General features: G+C 38.0%; 1 protein-coding gene across 1 annotated transcript; it reads left to right on the top strand.

The window, feature by feature from the left end:
* The first annotated feature begins 2,086 nt into the window (after positions 1-2,086).
* plg (plasminogen) lies at positions 2,087-14,363 on the top strand. Its single transcript, XM_030405944.1, has 20 exons — positions 2,087-2,105; positions 2,313-2,433; positions 4,932-5,067; positions 5,158-5,264; positions 5,720-5,834; positions 5,929-6,068; positions 7,234-7,354; positions 7,486-7,604; positions 8,262-8,424; positions 8,519-8,643; positions 8,911-9,070; positions 9,533-9,723; positions 9,809-9,957; positions 10,067-10,160; positions 11,356-11,470; positions 11,943-12,017; positions 12,119-12,259; positions 12,448-12,554; positions 12,810-12,955; positions 13,993-14,363. The coding sequence occupies exons 2-20, from the start codon at positions 2,385-2,387 to the stop codon at positions 14,152-14,154; spliced, it is 2,415 nt and encodes an 804-aa protein (XP_030261804.1). The 5' UTR covers positions 2,087-2,105; positions 2,313-2,384; the 3' UTR covers positions 14,155-14,363.
* Positions 14,364-14,367: the final 4 nt, after the last annotated feature.

The raw sequence follows: 14,367 nt of genomic DNA, 5'->3' as shown, positions 1-14,367 counted from the left end.
GACCAATGTTCATTTGTGGTGAACATGCAACTCTTTGTGTCAAAATTGATGGAATAAACCCAAGTAAAACTTACATAAGTACTGTTCTTAAGTACAATTTGAAATATTTCCAAGTCCTGTTACTTAATGCTTCCTTTACACTTTATTTGACAGATTCATTTATCAGTTTTAATTATGACGTGTTACCAATTAGATATTGTTTGGGCAGGACATTGTTTGAGAGGATGCTTCTCGTATTTAGAAAACCATAGTAAAATCTCCCTTCTACACAATCATCCAACATCATCTATCGCTATGTTTCACTGTGGACATCATCATATGCCATTCAGCAGACATCGCCCAACCCTAATACCCAAGCTGAGTCAATCTAATCATGTCACATGTCATTTAATTCAAGTTTTACTACTTATGACAACACTCAAACTTGCATTTTACTGTTCAAGTATTCTAAAGTGACTGCTGGTGCCTCATATGCATCATACTTTAAGCTCTTGATATGAGTTTGTAATGTATCATTTCTTTTCCCAAGGACTAAAATGTCAATACTTTTGACATATTTTAGATAAAACAGGCAAATGTTAAGCTCCGTCAAGTTTTTTTTGTCTTTTTCTCTATGGGTTTTTTAATTAAATAGTGATTTTCATTTCAAAAGGTTAGTACCTGACCTTTAAAGAAGTCTGAACAAATGTAAGTACAAATCATGATTTTGCTTTCACAATAGTAAGACTGAAAATTCCAGAGCTACTTCTGAATCCCTGAACCATCTGACCCCTCAAAATTACTCAAAGCATATCATGCTGTATGATAACCATTCACTACTGTGCCCTCTTAAACACAAATCATCCACAAAAATGGAAGATTTTACTGTAATTGTGGATATCATCATTCTATATTATGCTTCCCATCCTTGACACTACATTATTGACGTCAACAGTCCCATCCATTTGTCCTCACTTTCTTTTCACATGGCGTAACAATGAGGTGTCTTTTGTCAGCATCACCAACCTCTCTCCCATTGTTCACTTCGGTGAGGTTGAAGAGGTGATGGAAGAGTTTTTTAGACATTCAGCTCCTCAAGGTTGGTGAGCAATAGCACCTTCTGCAGGCCTTTTCTAGTATTATATGGACTGTAATTTATTCACAGTTGGTTCAAGGAAACTAACACAGGGACGCTGTGCTGAAATAGGGTTAGGGTTATCTTTTCCATAACTGAATAAACTAGGAAAATAACATCCCCACACACTTTTTTTTAAAGCTAGAAAGGTGGCAGGGTCCATCAAATATAAACAAAGTAGAACAGTATGACATTGTGTTGTCCTTTGATATCAGTTTGTTTATTCAGTAATGAAAACAAAGACAGTTTGTTAAGTTTGTTAAGGAACAAAAAAACTTCAGTTAATGAAAAATTACTTCCCTGAAAGTACATAGTGCACAGGTAAGTAAATATAAGTTACCAGTAAATGCACTTAAAGTATCAGGAGTAAAAATGCTCATTCTGCAAAAGAAATCAAAGCGCCTTTCTTAAGGAGCCTATATACACAAATCTATCTCATCAATAACTCAGCTGAAGAATTTCAGAAGTGGCACAATTTGCCAGAATTGAACTGTTCATCTGAGCTACTAGTCACTGAAGAGTCTAAAGTAGGTTGTTTTGTAATCACATGTTTGCAGTTGAGGACATTGGTCCCTTTTAGTTGAAGAGTAACTGTAGATATTGATCTCGTTTGATCTAGATCACGCAGTATTCACCAGTAAAATTAGAATCAGGTCTATATTACAATATAAAATGCACCCATTCCCTCAGCTTTATAGATACCGCCATCATGCACCATTTACTTATGCTATAATGAAGATTTTAATGCTACACAAGACACACAAGCATCCCTAGGACGGATGAAAATTCCAGTGAAGTGATGAAGAGCATGTTGATAAGAAACAAAAGGTCACATGATATCAAAAGAGGTCAAAGATCATAAGCAGTGCTGTAGCAACAGAAGAGCAACAGAAAAGGCTCAAAAAGCCTGCGGGTGCATCTCATCACCGACAAGAAGCCTCCCAGCTCTCTCACTGCTCTCCAACTGATGGTGTGTCATAACAGGACCAAGGTAAGACTCAAACAACACATGGTACACAGGAAGATATTTTATAATATTCAACACAACAGGAAGAAAACTCTGTGGTACTGCAATGCAACACTTAGTGTTCCAATATCACCTGTGGACAAGGTTTTTGACCTGTAGCTCTTTTGCCGTCCTTGTCGGGTCAATGATTGACTAATGATGTCCTATTTGTCTTCCCGACCTGCTAAAAAGGAGCCCAATAACATACCAGGAGGTACCTCAATACGTGAGTCGACAATGAGCTGCTAGAATAAGGGCCTCGCCATGGACCTCAACAAAATAGCCTTTATCCTGGGAGCTCTGCTCGGCACTGGTAAGACATAACAGCATCTTTGAGTGATAATTATGTAATTATGTACAACTATATCACTGCTATGAAAAAAAACACATTAGACAATACATACTGTACTTCACTGAGAGTATCTTATCAGGACAACCTTATCTAAACTGATAGAATATATATTTCAGTGCTATTTTCATCATTTAAACAAATTAGGGTGTACTGAGAAAAAACATAGGCTGAACATATGTTTCAATTATATATAATTTAGTATAGGCATAATGAATAACTTTTTAAGAAAGTGAAGTGCCAAGTGGCCAAACATTTACATTCCCTATGTCTGAAATGTAAATGTTAAAACTGTGCATTTTTATTTTTAATATCTCTATTTAATCTTACAATAAGTTGTCAGTTAGATTTTCATAAAATGTAATATAGTGAAATAAAAGTAGTTATGTGACAGACAGAATTAATGAATGTGCTAGTGAGCATAAAAACAAAATGATCAAAGGGCAGCATTTGGCTCATGGGCTGCCATTTGCGGCTTCTGCCATCAATGAGAAGCAAAGAAGGAAAGACAGATTGAATATAATCTATCTATGACAGAGTGACAGGAAAGCCCATTTTTGTCTGCCAATCTAGGCCCAGTGTTCCTCCAATTCTTACAAAATTGTTCAGTCTGAACACATCTCAGCAATCACATTAAATGCCTGATAGGGTTATATTGGGTCATTTTATGGCTATTGACACCCCAAAGACCGCTGGATTGAGTCTGCATCGAGGCTACAGCTGCAACTGAAACCTATACCTTTACATAGGTGACATCTATGGTGTACCACAGGGTTCTTTCTTCGATCCTGTTCTTTTTTTTTTGTATACATGCCTTCATGTGACTCAACAATAAGAAATCATTATACATATCAGTATTTGTTGTGGACATACACACTTTAATGTAGGCCACTTTATGAAAGCAAGTCTGACAATGTTCTGTTGTTCCACTTGAATTACCTTTTAACGGAGAAACATTTGGGGGATGGTATCACTCTTAAACCAAGAGATGGGTAAAATAAACAGATGAACAAGAGTAGAAGATTGATTCACTCTCATGGCTGAAGTTAAAGCTAGGACAGTTTGCTTATCTTAGCATGACGACCAAAAGCAGGGAAAACATCTAGCTTGTTGCACTTTAGTTTCATATTGTTAAAACAATAAGACAAAAAATTGTTAAGAAGTGAGTTAGGATATTTGGCGCACCTTTAGACATAACCTGGCTAGCTGTTTCCTCCTGTTTACTGTTTTATATGAAGTAATCAGCTGCTTAAAGATTCATATTTAGCCTAGCTGACATCAGAATCATATCAATCATGTCATTTTACTCTCAGCAAGAAAGCAAATAAACATATCATGTTTCTTTTTTAAGCCATTTGCATTTATTCTTAATTTTAAGATAAGATAAAATAAGTTTTTATGATTACAGCATTACAGCAGCACATAGACAGAAATAAGTACAGACAAAGAAATATAATAATAAAATCTAAATAAGAACAATTAAGATAACATAATGAAAAAATAATAATACCTTGATATATTACTCACTAGGTATTTACAGTTCAAGGTTTCTGCCACAGTATTTGGTATTTTACTCAGTTGCATAATACGGGTTTCCACACATACGGTAACAAACTGAGTGACACATTTAATCCAGTGCTTGTAAAATAATCAAAACACCTGTTTCTTAAGATAATGAAAAATTAAATTACTGTAATCAGTCAATCATAAGGTGGCGTGCGCAGACTTTTTGAAGGGCAGGGGCGAAAAAAAGTGTGTGCGTTTTGGCTCCCAAGAGGACAATTTAGCACGCGTTTTGGCTCCCAAGAGGGCACTTTAGGGCCTGTTTTGGCACCCAAGAGAGCAGTTTATCATGTTTTAACCAGCCAAGGGGGCAGTTTAGTGTGTTTTGCCAACCAAGAGGGCACTTTGGCACACTTTTTTGGCTCTCAGGAGGGCACTTTAGCATGCGTTTTGGCTCTCAGGAGGGCACTTTAGCGCACGTTTTGGCTCTCAGGAGGGCACTTTAGCACGCGTTTTTTACAACAATTGGGCCACGAGGGGGGGCCACTGCCTACACAGTTTGTCCTTCTTTCTTTAACCACTTTATAGAAGTGTTTTAGGGGCCCTTAAGGGTGCTTACTAAATATTTAACATTACATGCTGAGGGGATGATTTTCTTTTCTTCTTCCCCTGCCCTCCTTTTTTTGCAAGTTATCCTTGACTTTGCATGTTGGTTGCATTAGAATCGAAATATTTGCCATTGTTAGTCTTTGCTCATGTTAGTCTTTCATATGAAATATCAGGACTTAACTTTTGTATTTTACTAAGATTTACTTATTTAGATTTACTGTTTTGCCTCATACATTAATAAATAAATCAGATATGAGCTGGAATGACATTTTTTCATTCATTCATGTTCTGAATGATAGCTAATGCACTGCTATTTGATCATGAATTAATTTTCTTGTCTTTGTTTTCAGTAAGTGCTACTGAGGTGGATGGCTACTCTAAAACTGAAGGAGCATGGATCCTCTCACTGAACAGAAGACAGTACTCAGTCAACACTGTGACTGACTGCGCCAGCAAATGTGACTCTGAATCAACCTTCACATGCAAGTAGGTCAAATCCAACTTTTTCATGAAACTATTACACTGAAGGGCACTGAAGAAGCATTGTGACCTGACACCTGTGCTTTGTTTCCACAGGTCTTTCATATATATTGAAAAGGATCAAGAGTGTTGGACAGCAGGAGCAAACTCTAAAACAGAGACCATCCTGCGCAGAAGCAGCACAGCTTTATATGAAAAAAATGGCAAGTCCCTTCATCTGTCATAATGAGTTATATAGGGAGCCAGAAATATCTTTTATTTATTACAGTGTCCTTTTTAGCCTACTTTCAATGTTAACACATACTGAAATTTCTGAGCACAAGTACTGCTCTCGTGGGAGTTTAAAGGATACATTTTAGCCTCCACTACATTGTGGTTAATGTTTAGCGCATGTTGCATGATCAGTGATGTTTGGACTGTCTGCAAACACAGTGAGGAGGTGACGCACGACAAACCGGACTCAGGTTTGAAAACATCACTTCAGATAAATGACTCACTTGAAGAATGGTCTGATAAATATGTTCCACACATAATTATTATTTGAATGTCAATAAGCATTCCTCCAAAATAGCTGATATTAATGAATGATTATTGAATTACTGTTGATAGTGTTCTTTGTTGAATATTGTTTTGTATCTTTGTTTTTTGCCAATTCTAGAATATCTCCTGGAGTGTGTAAATGGGATAGGAACAGATTACAGAGGAACAAAGAGCAGATCAAAAACCGGAAAGACGTGTCAGAGATGGGATGCAAAATACCCACACAGGCCCAAGTGTGTACTTGTGTATCATAATTGCAACTTGTATATTACACTGTTTACTTTAAAAACAATGTAATAAAAATATATCTCAATTTATGCACTGCAGCATGACACCTGTGACCCATCCTCGAGCAGACCTGGAGTCAAACTTCTGCAGAAACCCTGATGGTGACAATGGGGGACCCTGGTGTTACACCACCGACCCCAATACCCGCTGGGAACACTGCAATGTACCCAGCTGCACTGGTAAATGTTCGGGGACCATCAAGGGGGTTGTGAGTTAATTTCAAAGGGTTGTTGAGAAAAAAAAATTTCTAGATGGTTGTTGAGAAAAAGATAAAATAAAACATTTAAGACTTGAGAATAGATTTTACATTGGATTGATGTACCAGTGACATAAATTTGACAGAAAAGTACCATATACAAAACAAATGTGAACAAAAATAAGGCTACATAGAGGGTATCAAAAAAGGATAATATAAATCAATATATGTCCTTAAATTAGAATAAGATAACAAAATTAAAGAAACGTAAAGTAAGGAGACACACAGATGTTTTCAGGGTAAAATAATTGCAGTAACAGTTTTCAGCCACTAGGGTGTGTATTTTTATTGTCGTTGCGAGCATGAGGACAGCCTCACAGTGAACCCTGTGAAACAGGTTGTTTGATATTTAGATAAAACGTTTCTGAATGTGGTTGTATTTAAAAAATTCCATGAGAAAAGAACCCTGTCACTAATTGATACATTGGGAAAATACAGGGACAGACACAGATGCAAAAGCACAGGATAGTGAAGTCCAGGATCTCTTTAAAGAATACTGTCTCTGTGAAGTTGATGTTTGAACCATCTGTGCAAGGCAGAAGTTGATTCAACTTAATATTATGGACAGGTTCAATATTCTTTATTGAGATCTCATTAAAAGGCAAGAAAATAGTGTCAACAGCCTTTTGAAAAAAAAAAAACATTTTCAGCATATTATTTGGGAATAAACTGTTGAATAAATCAGGCTATTAATGATGTACAAAACAAACCCCTCTTTATAAACCTTCAAATATACATATGTCTACATGTATAACATATACAGGAGTAAAAATGGAAAGTTAGGTGTATGTAAGAGGAGATTTTCGGACTCAGTATAAGAAAAAATAAATTTATAGAAAGCCATAATTGTTTGATTCCTTACATTTCAATACAAATATAAGACAATACAAGTGAGTAGGGTAAAATTGGCCTATTATAAATTAAACCTAACATGGCAAATTGGCATGATATAATTGACCTGTGCCTGTATAAAGCTTTTTTTCACCTGTAGTATGTTCGCAGTGTTGTTACAGTAGATATTGCACTTTTCTTAAATATTTAGATGTTAGTGTATGTCATGTGACGTGTCTGTGATTGTGTCTCTACAGAGGATTGCATACACTGCAGTGGTGAGGACTACAGAGGGAAAAAGTCCACTACAGAAAATAGCTTCACCTGCCAACGCTGGGATTCCCAGAAGCCTCACAACCATGGCTACAACCCCAGCGCGTAAGACTACAGAACAGCACATCGATCTATCAATCAGCCACATGCATGATTTAATCATATTAAATAAAAGTATCCTGGACATAAACATACATTTTACAGAAGCTAAAAGTTGTTTCAAACATTTTCTTCAGACTCCCAGAGAAGTATCTTGAGGGGAATTACTGCAGGAACCCAGATGGAGACCCCCGACCTTGGTGCTTCACCACCAGCCCGTCTAAACGATGGGACTTCTGCTCCATACCCCGCTGCAGTAAGACCTCTTATTTTGATACATTTCCTTTATTTCCAGCTGTAAAAAGAATAAAAGAAATAGAAAAAAGTCATACTTGAGTAAGACTAAAGATATCATTACTTTGGTAGCATAGGTATACAGTATATGCTATGAATTAATGAATTATCAACCCCCTTCTGATGTTTTTTTTTAATTCTATTGCAGATAGAATAAATTATTTTAAAAATGTGCTACTTTGGCTTTTAAGTCACCAGTCAATATAATTATCAATTATCAGTCAGTTATTATTATCAAATAAATGTAGTGCTTAATAAGTACAGCATTTACTTCCAAAATGTTGTGAGTTGAAATAAAAGTTGCAAAACTGGAAATACTACTAAACTACAAACAACTCAAAACTGTATTTGAGTAAATGTGCTTAGTTACGTTACATCACTTGTCCCATTTTACCACTGTAACACCTTGTACCTGCCCAAGCTTCCATAACTGAGAGGTGGGATCAGAATCAGTTTATTTACATGAGTCCAGTGTAAAAGAATAAATAAAAATGTGAAGAAATGTTACTACTAAATTTATTTACAAGGAATACGCCATTATTTGGATATTGTTACAATATGATATTTGATATAGTTAGTTGTTGTACTGTGAACAACCCTTCTCGTCTTCTGTGCTCAGCCTCTGAGCCTCCCACCATCGTCCCAGAGACGACCTGTGCCACTGGTGAAGGTGGATCGTACCGAGGCACGTTAGCTGTGACAGAGTCAGGAAAAAGCTGCCAAAGCTGGTCGGCTCAGACGCCACACAAACACAACCGCACGCCAGACAACTACCCCTGCAAGTAAGAGCTACTGGAACCGAAAACTGTCATTTGGCCTGTTCTTTTATCTTGTGTTTACCTGTGTTCATCATTATTCTTACTGTCTATTTGTCAGAGGCCTTGATAACAACCACTGTCGTAACCCTGACAATGAGAGGATGCCCTGGTGTTACACCACTGACCCTAACACCCGCTGGGAGTACTGCAAAGTGCCAACCTGCGGGGATGGAGCTGGACCAGGTATAACAGCAGCCAACAATGATGATGTCACTTTACAAACAGCTGTAATTAATTTTGAAAATGCAGAAGAAACTTTGCAACATTTATTAGTATTAACAACAATTTAGGGTTCTATAATCTGTCCATGTACCTTGAAGAATGAATGAAGCAAAGCAATGATATTTGATTGTTTGGTGAAAATAAACTGCAAAAATAATGTAATGTACCAGTGTTAGGGCGGTTTAGTTAGGCTTTAAAGAACTCTAACTCATTTATCTCTTGCTGCAGATGAGGCAGTGATCCCCCCAGAGGAGGAAGACTGTTATCAAGGAGACGGGATGTCGTACCGTGGCATAACATCAGAGACGATCAGTGGAAAAAGATGTCAGGCCTGGAGTTCCATGACTCCTCACAGCCATCAGAAAACTCCACGAAACTTCCCCAACGCGTGAGCATCAAATGGTGTCTACTAACAGATTTTACATTTAAAAAGCGAATCTGACCCTTTTGTACCCCTTTTCTCTTCCATTGTCTTCATGTTACTGTTTTCAAAGCTCCTGTTGCTGAGCCTGGGCCAGCTCTAGGTACTGACAAACAAGCTAGTAACTCTTGCTTTTGCCAATTGAATGCCACAACTCGCTTCCCCGTATGCAAATGTTTCTTTCCTGGGGTTTAAGCAGCACCCAAGACAATCATGACTGATTTCAACCAGATGGGTTTTTTTTCCCCTATACCAGAATGATAATTGGTGCAGAAGCAAATCCTGCCCCCTGCTGGTATTGAATTAACAGCAACAAGCCAACAGAAATCATTAACTCCCTTCCTGGTTTGACTCTAGGAGTAAAGTTAAAAACTTTCTTGGATACTTGATACCTGCTATCTTCAAGTTCCAGGTTTTCTCTTCCAACAGAGACCTCAGGAGGAATCTATGCAGGAACCCTGATGGAGACCGAGCCCCCTGGTGTTATACTACAGACCCCAGAGTCCGCTGGGAGTACTGCAACTTGGAGAAATGCCCCACAAATCCTTCAGGACCATCACCGACCAGACCCACCAAACCTCAGCTCCCATCCCCTGCCACTGAGACCCCACCAGCGAAAGGTAAACTGGTCTACCATTGACATGTTTGTCAGTTTATTTAATTTTTTGTTCAGTCACTAATTTTTATTTTCTGTTGCTGTGTTAGATTGTAAGATTGGAAATGGAGACACATACCGGGGTCCAACCTCCATCACCATCCTGGGTGTGACCTGCCAGGCCTGGAGCTCTCAGAGTCCCCACCAGCACAACAGCTTCACCCCACTGACTCACCCCACCAAGGGTCTGGATGGCAATGTAAGTGTGTGTTGAGTCGCAGACTTGAGTGACAACATCTCACTTTAATTTTAAGAGTCGTCATATTTGTTTCCAGTTCAGTGATTCTCTCCTTGTGTTTCACTGTCAGAGCTGCAGAAACCCAGATAACGATGTGAACGGACCATGGTGCTACACCACTGATAGAAACAAGAAATGGGACTACTGTCAGATCCCAGACTGTGGTATGTGAACATACGACTATTTGTGTTTAAGACATTAGAGTTAATTATTTGACGCTTATGTACTTGGATAGAGGAATGGCAATATTGGTCTGTCTACATAAATTTGGTCCAGCGTTAAATAACTGAACATTCAAATGTTGAATGGATTACCATTACATTTTGTTACCATCAATCATGATCCCCAGAGGATGAGCCCTATTGATTTTGGTAATCCACTTGACTTGTCATCTGTTGCTAACAAAAGGGTCAAAATGTTCACTTGTACCTTGAAATAAAAGATTTTTGTCAGCATCAGCTGTTCATTGAGATGGATGCTAATGTTAGCGCTAACAAATCAGTAACAGCTAAATATTATCATGTTACCATCCAGATCACATTTTAGTATGCTAATGTTAGCATTCTGAGATAGAGACAACATAGAGACAACTTTTCTTTCTCAATGTTATGTTCATCCTCTCACTATGAGCATTTTGATATTCTAGCTGTTAGGATGGTATGATTCACTACAGGGATGAAATAGTTAACACTGATTTGTCGATCAACAGAAAAGTTGTGATCAGTGACTATTTTTGGTAATCAATAATTCGGAAAATGATTGTCTTTTTTTTTAGCTAAAATACCATAAATCTACTGCTTTCAGCTTCTTAAATGTGGACATGTTTCTTTTCTTACCTGCTGAATGATTTACATTAACTGTTAAGATAAATATGACATGTTGTCAATGCATGTACCTGGCAAGTCTTAAATCAATAAAATGTTGACTGACAACATATTTTTGTTTGTTTTCTGTTAAAACAGGCAGCTGTGCAATACACAATTATCAACCTTTTATATACCAACATACCTGACATTTTGTAGCCCAAAAGAATTATAAAACAATAAAGCTAATACAGAAATGGAAAAACGTGTCTGTCAGAGCCCTAATCCAGCAGTTACTAAGATCCAAGCACAGATGAGTTCAAGTAAACCAGAGCCCAGAAATATACAGTTTAGACTGATGAAAGCAACAAAACGCAGCCTGCAGGTCAAACTTCACAACTCCGTAACATCTTCACAATCAGACTCAAAATCCAGTTCTGATCCAACAGGTTTTTCCTTGTATAACATGTTTGCAAGGCTGACACTCAGTCAAACAAATTCAGCTTTGTTTTTCACGTCTCTTGTATGAATTCATGACTGTGAACTTTCTTTCTAGCTGGACTGAAGTGCGGCACTCCGGTCACCAAACCCAAGCGTTGCTTTGGTCGTATTGTGGGAGGCTGCGTGTCTAAACCTCACTCATGGCCATGGCAAATCAGCCTCCGGACCAAGTAAGTAGAGCAACACTAACAGATCATTCCAAGGGACTTATTATTATTATTATTTGTATAAATATGAAGGTTTAAGTAACACTGGCACTTCTGTAATAAGACAGACTAACCAAAAGTGCTCTGTGGCTCTCATGTGTTAACAGACTTTCAGGGTATCATCATTTTGTCAAATCCTGATGGTTCAATAAGTCTTTGAGGATCCTGGAAATACCCTCAGAGCAGCAGTAAATGATCTAAACAACATTGCGGGTGTTGCTAATGTTTTAGAGAAACGGGATTGGTGATGACAGTGTGGTATTCATGTTTCCCGACTATTCAGCAGAAAGAGAAACATCATATTAGCATTGGACTAGAGGGGGCTTATATATAAATTTTGCAGTATTTTCTTATATTAAAACAGGTGATAATATATCAGTTGATGCTGTTTGTTCTGTCTTACATGAATACATATCTGTGTGTCTCATTCTACCAGTACTGGAGTTCATTTCTGTGGAGGAACTCTGATTGACCCTCAGTGGGTCCTCACTGCCGCACACTGCCTGGAGAGGTCAGAGAGACCATTAAAAAATCATCTGAATCAAATCATGCAATAACACAACCACTGTCTAACTAAACTCTGCACATGTGTAAATGTGTCGTGTTCTGTAGGTCCAAACGGCCCTCGGCCTACAAAGTGCTGCTGGGTGTCCACACAGAGAGAGCCAACGAGCCGTCGAAACAGGACAGAAACCTGGAGAAACTGGTGCTGGGGCCCAACGGAGCCGACATCGCTCTGCTCAAACTGCGGAGGTGAGAACTAATCATCAATCAACAAATATTTATCATATGATACCTATGCCTATATATATATATAATTGTACTTTTAGAGTCTTCAGACAAGACAAGTGTGATCGATATATGTCACATGGAATTGTAGATAAAAATCAATATTACAATTTTGAGGCTGATGTTCCTACACATGTGTTTTGTGTTTTCAGCCCTGCACTAATAAATGACAAAGTCCTGCCAGTTTGTCTGCCAGAGAAGGACTTCATTGTTCCCAGTGGAACTGAGTGTTATGTAACCGGGTGGGGAGAGACTCAGGGTAAAGTACTTCATGTTTCTATCAAAAGTGATGGCATTCTAATCAGTCAACACCTCTTTAAAGAGCTGTTTGAGAGTAAAGACGTAGACACAAGTTTCGGGAATTCATTATGTTAATAAAGTTCTTTTTTTTGCTTAAAGTCTTATGTTTTAGTGTAACAGAATATTTGACACTCTTTAATCCTGTCCGCATGATGGTAATGACAATGATGAGAATGAGGAGGGTGGTGGAATACTAAAGGGAGATGTGTTGCAGGTACGGGAGGTGAGGGCATCCTTAAGGAAACTGGTTTCCCCGTGATCGAGAACAAGATCTGTAATCGCCCGTCCTACCTGAATGGCCGAGTCAGAGACCATGAGATGTGTGCCGGAAACATCGAGGGAGGAACTGACAGCTGCCAGGTATGAAATAAAAACAAAAAACGACAACAACTAGAGTACATTTTAGAGCATTGTGCATTTAGCACATTGTCTTTTTTGACACGCTTACGGTTTGTTTAACCATTATTCAACATTCAGCTTCCAATTAATTGCTTGCGTATCGCAGTTCAGAGCTACATTAGCCATTACAAGCATAACACATCCAAATCTCAGACTGAATAAGTTGAGTTGCTGTAAAGTTTGCTTTCACAAATGAGAAGAAAAGACAATGTCTGTGGTTCTGCTGATTTTTTCATTGTCGAAATATTTGGCAACTAATTGTCTTCCCATCGACTAATTGATTAATCAACTGATCGTTGCAGCTCAAAGTGCAGTGCTCAATCAGTGAAGTCATCTTTGAAGATGAAGCAGTTCTTCAGATTACCTTCTTATGTTCTAAGTAATGCAAAATGAGCATTAGCAAAATCTGATGATTTTGAAGTAATAGAGCCCAACTGATCCTTGATTTTTTAGGAATGATAACAACATTAGGAAGGAAAAAAAAATCTGATATTTTACAGTTTAGCAATGAATGTCACTATCTGAAATAACATCAGTGGACCAAAACTTACAGAACTTTGTAGGAATTTAGTAATTATAAGTTATTCCAAGCATATTTTTCTAAATTATAATCTTTAAAAAAAGAGCTTTCATATCAGCACATATCGGCCAACATATACACCAATAGATGTACCTGCGAGGGTCCGACATCTGCTTGCCAATATATTGGTCAGGCTCTAGGAAGTTCAAACATTCGACAAAATGTATGAACTATTGATTACAACTTTTCATTCCATTAAAACACTCTTAGTGAGCAGTTCATCACACTGATGGATATGTTACCAACAGTACATTTGTCCCTGAACATCAGTGTTTCTATATCTGTGTTGCTTGCTGCGGATCTTTTCCTGCCTTTTTGCAGCAGCTGAACTGAAAAACCATCTAATGCCCCAAATGTGTCAATAAATAAGCTGTAAAATACATTCTGCTACATGTGTTTGTGTGTTTCCTCCCTGCAGGGTGACAGTGGTGGTCCTCTGGTGTGTAATGCCCAGAACAAGTTTGTCCTGCAGGGTGTGACATCATGGGGTTTAGGATGCGCCAACGCCATGAAACCCGGCGTCTACGCTAGAGTGTCCAAGTTTGTCGACTGGATTGACAGAACCATCAAAGCCAATTAAAAGAACTGTCCAACCTTAACAATTACAGTAGCTCTGATTGTGTAGAGATGCAGAGAGAGTTACTTTTAGATAAAGATTCTCAAGCATGTTTGTGTTTCGTGTCAACTAGTGTTTCGTTTCCTCTGGTGGAAACACTCTGAGCAGATCATATTTCTGATTTTCTGATGTAACTGTGATTTCTGTATTAAAAAATAAAAAACTTAATCAAAGGGA

Source organism: Sparus aurata, chromosome 22 (genome assembly GCF_900880675.1).
Source record: "Sparus aurata chromosome 22, fSpaAur1.1, whole genome shotgun sequence".
Classification (NCBI taxonomy): domain Eukaryota; kingdom Metazoa; phylum Chordata; class Actinopteri; order Spariformes; family Sparidae; genus Sparus; species Sparus aurata.
The sequence above is the reverse complement of the archived record's forward strand: the minus strand, read 5'-3'. Positions and strand labels throughout refer to the sequence as shown.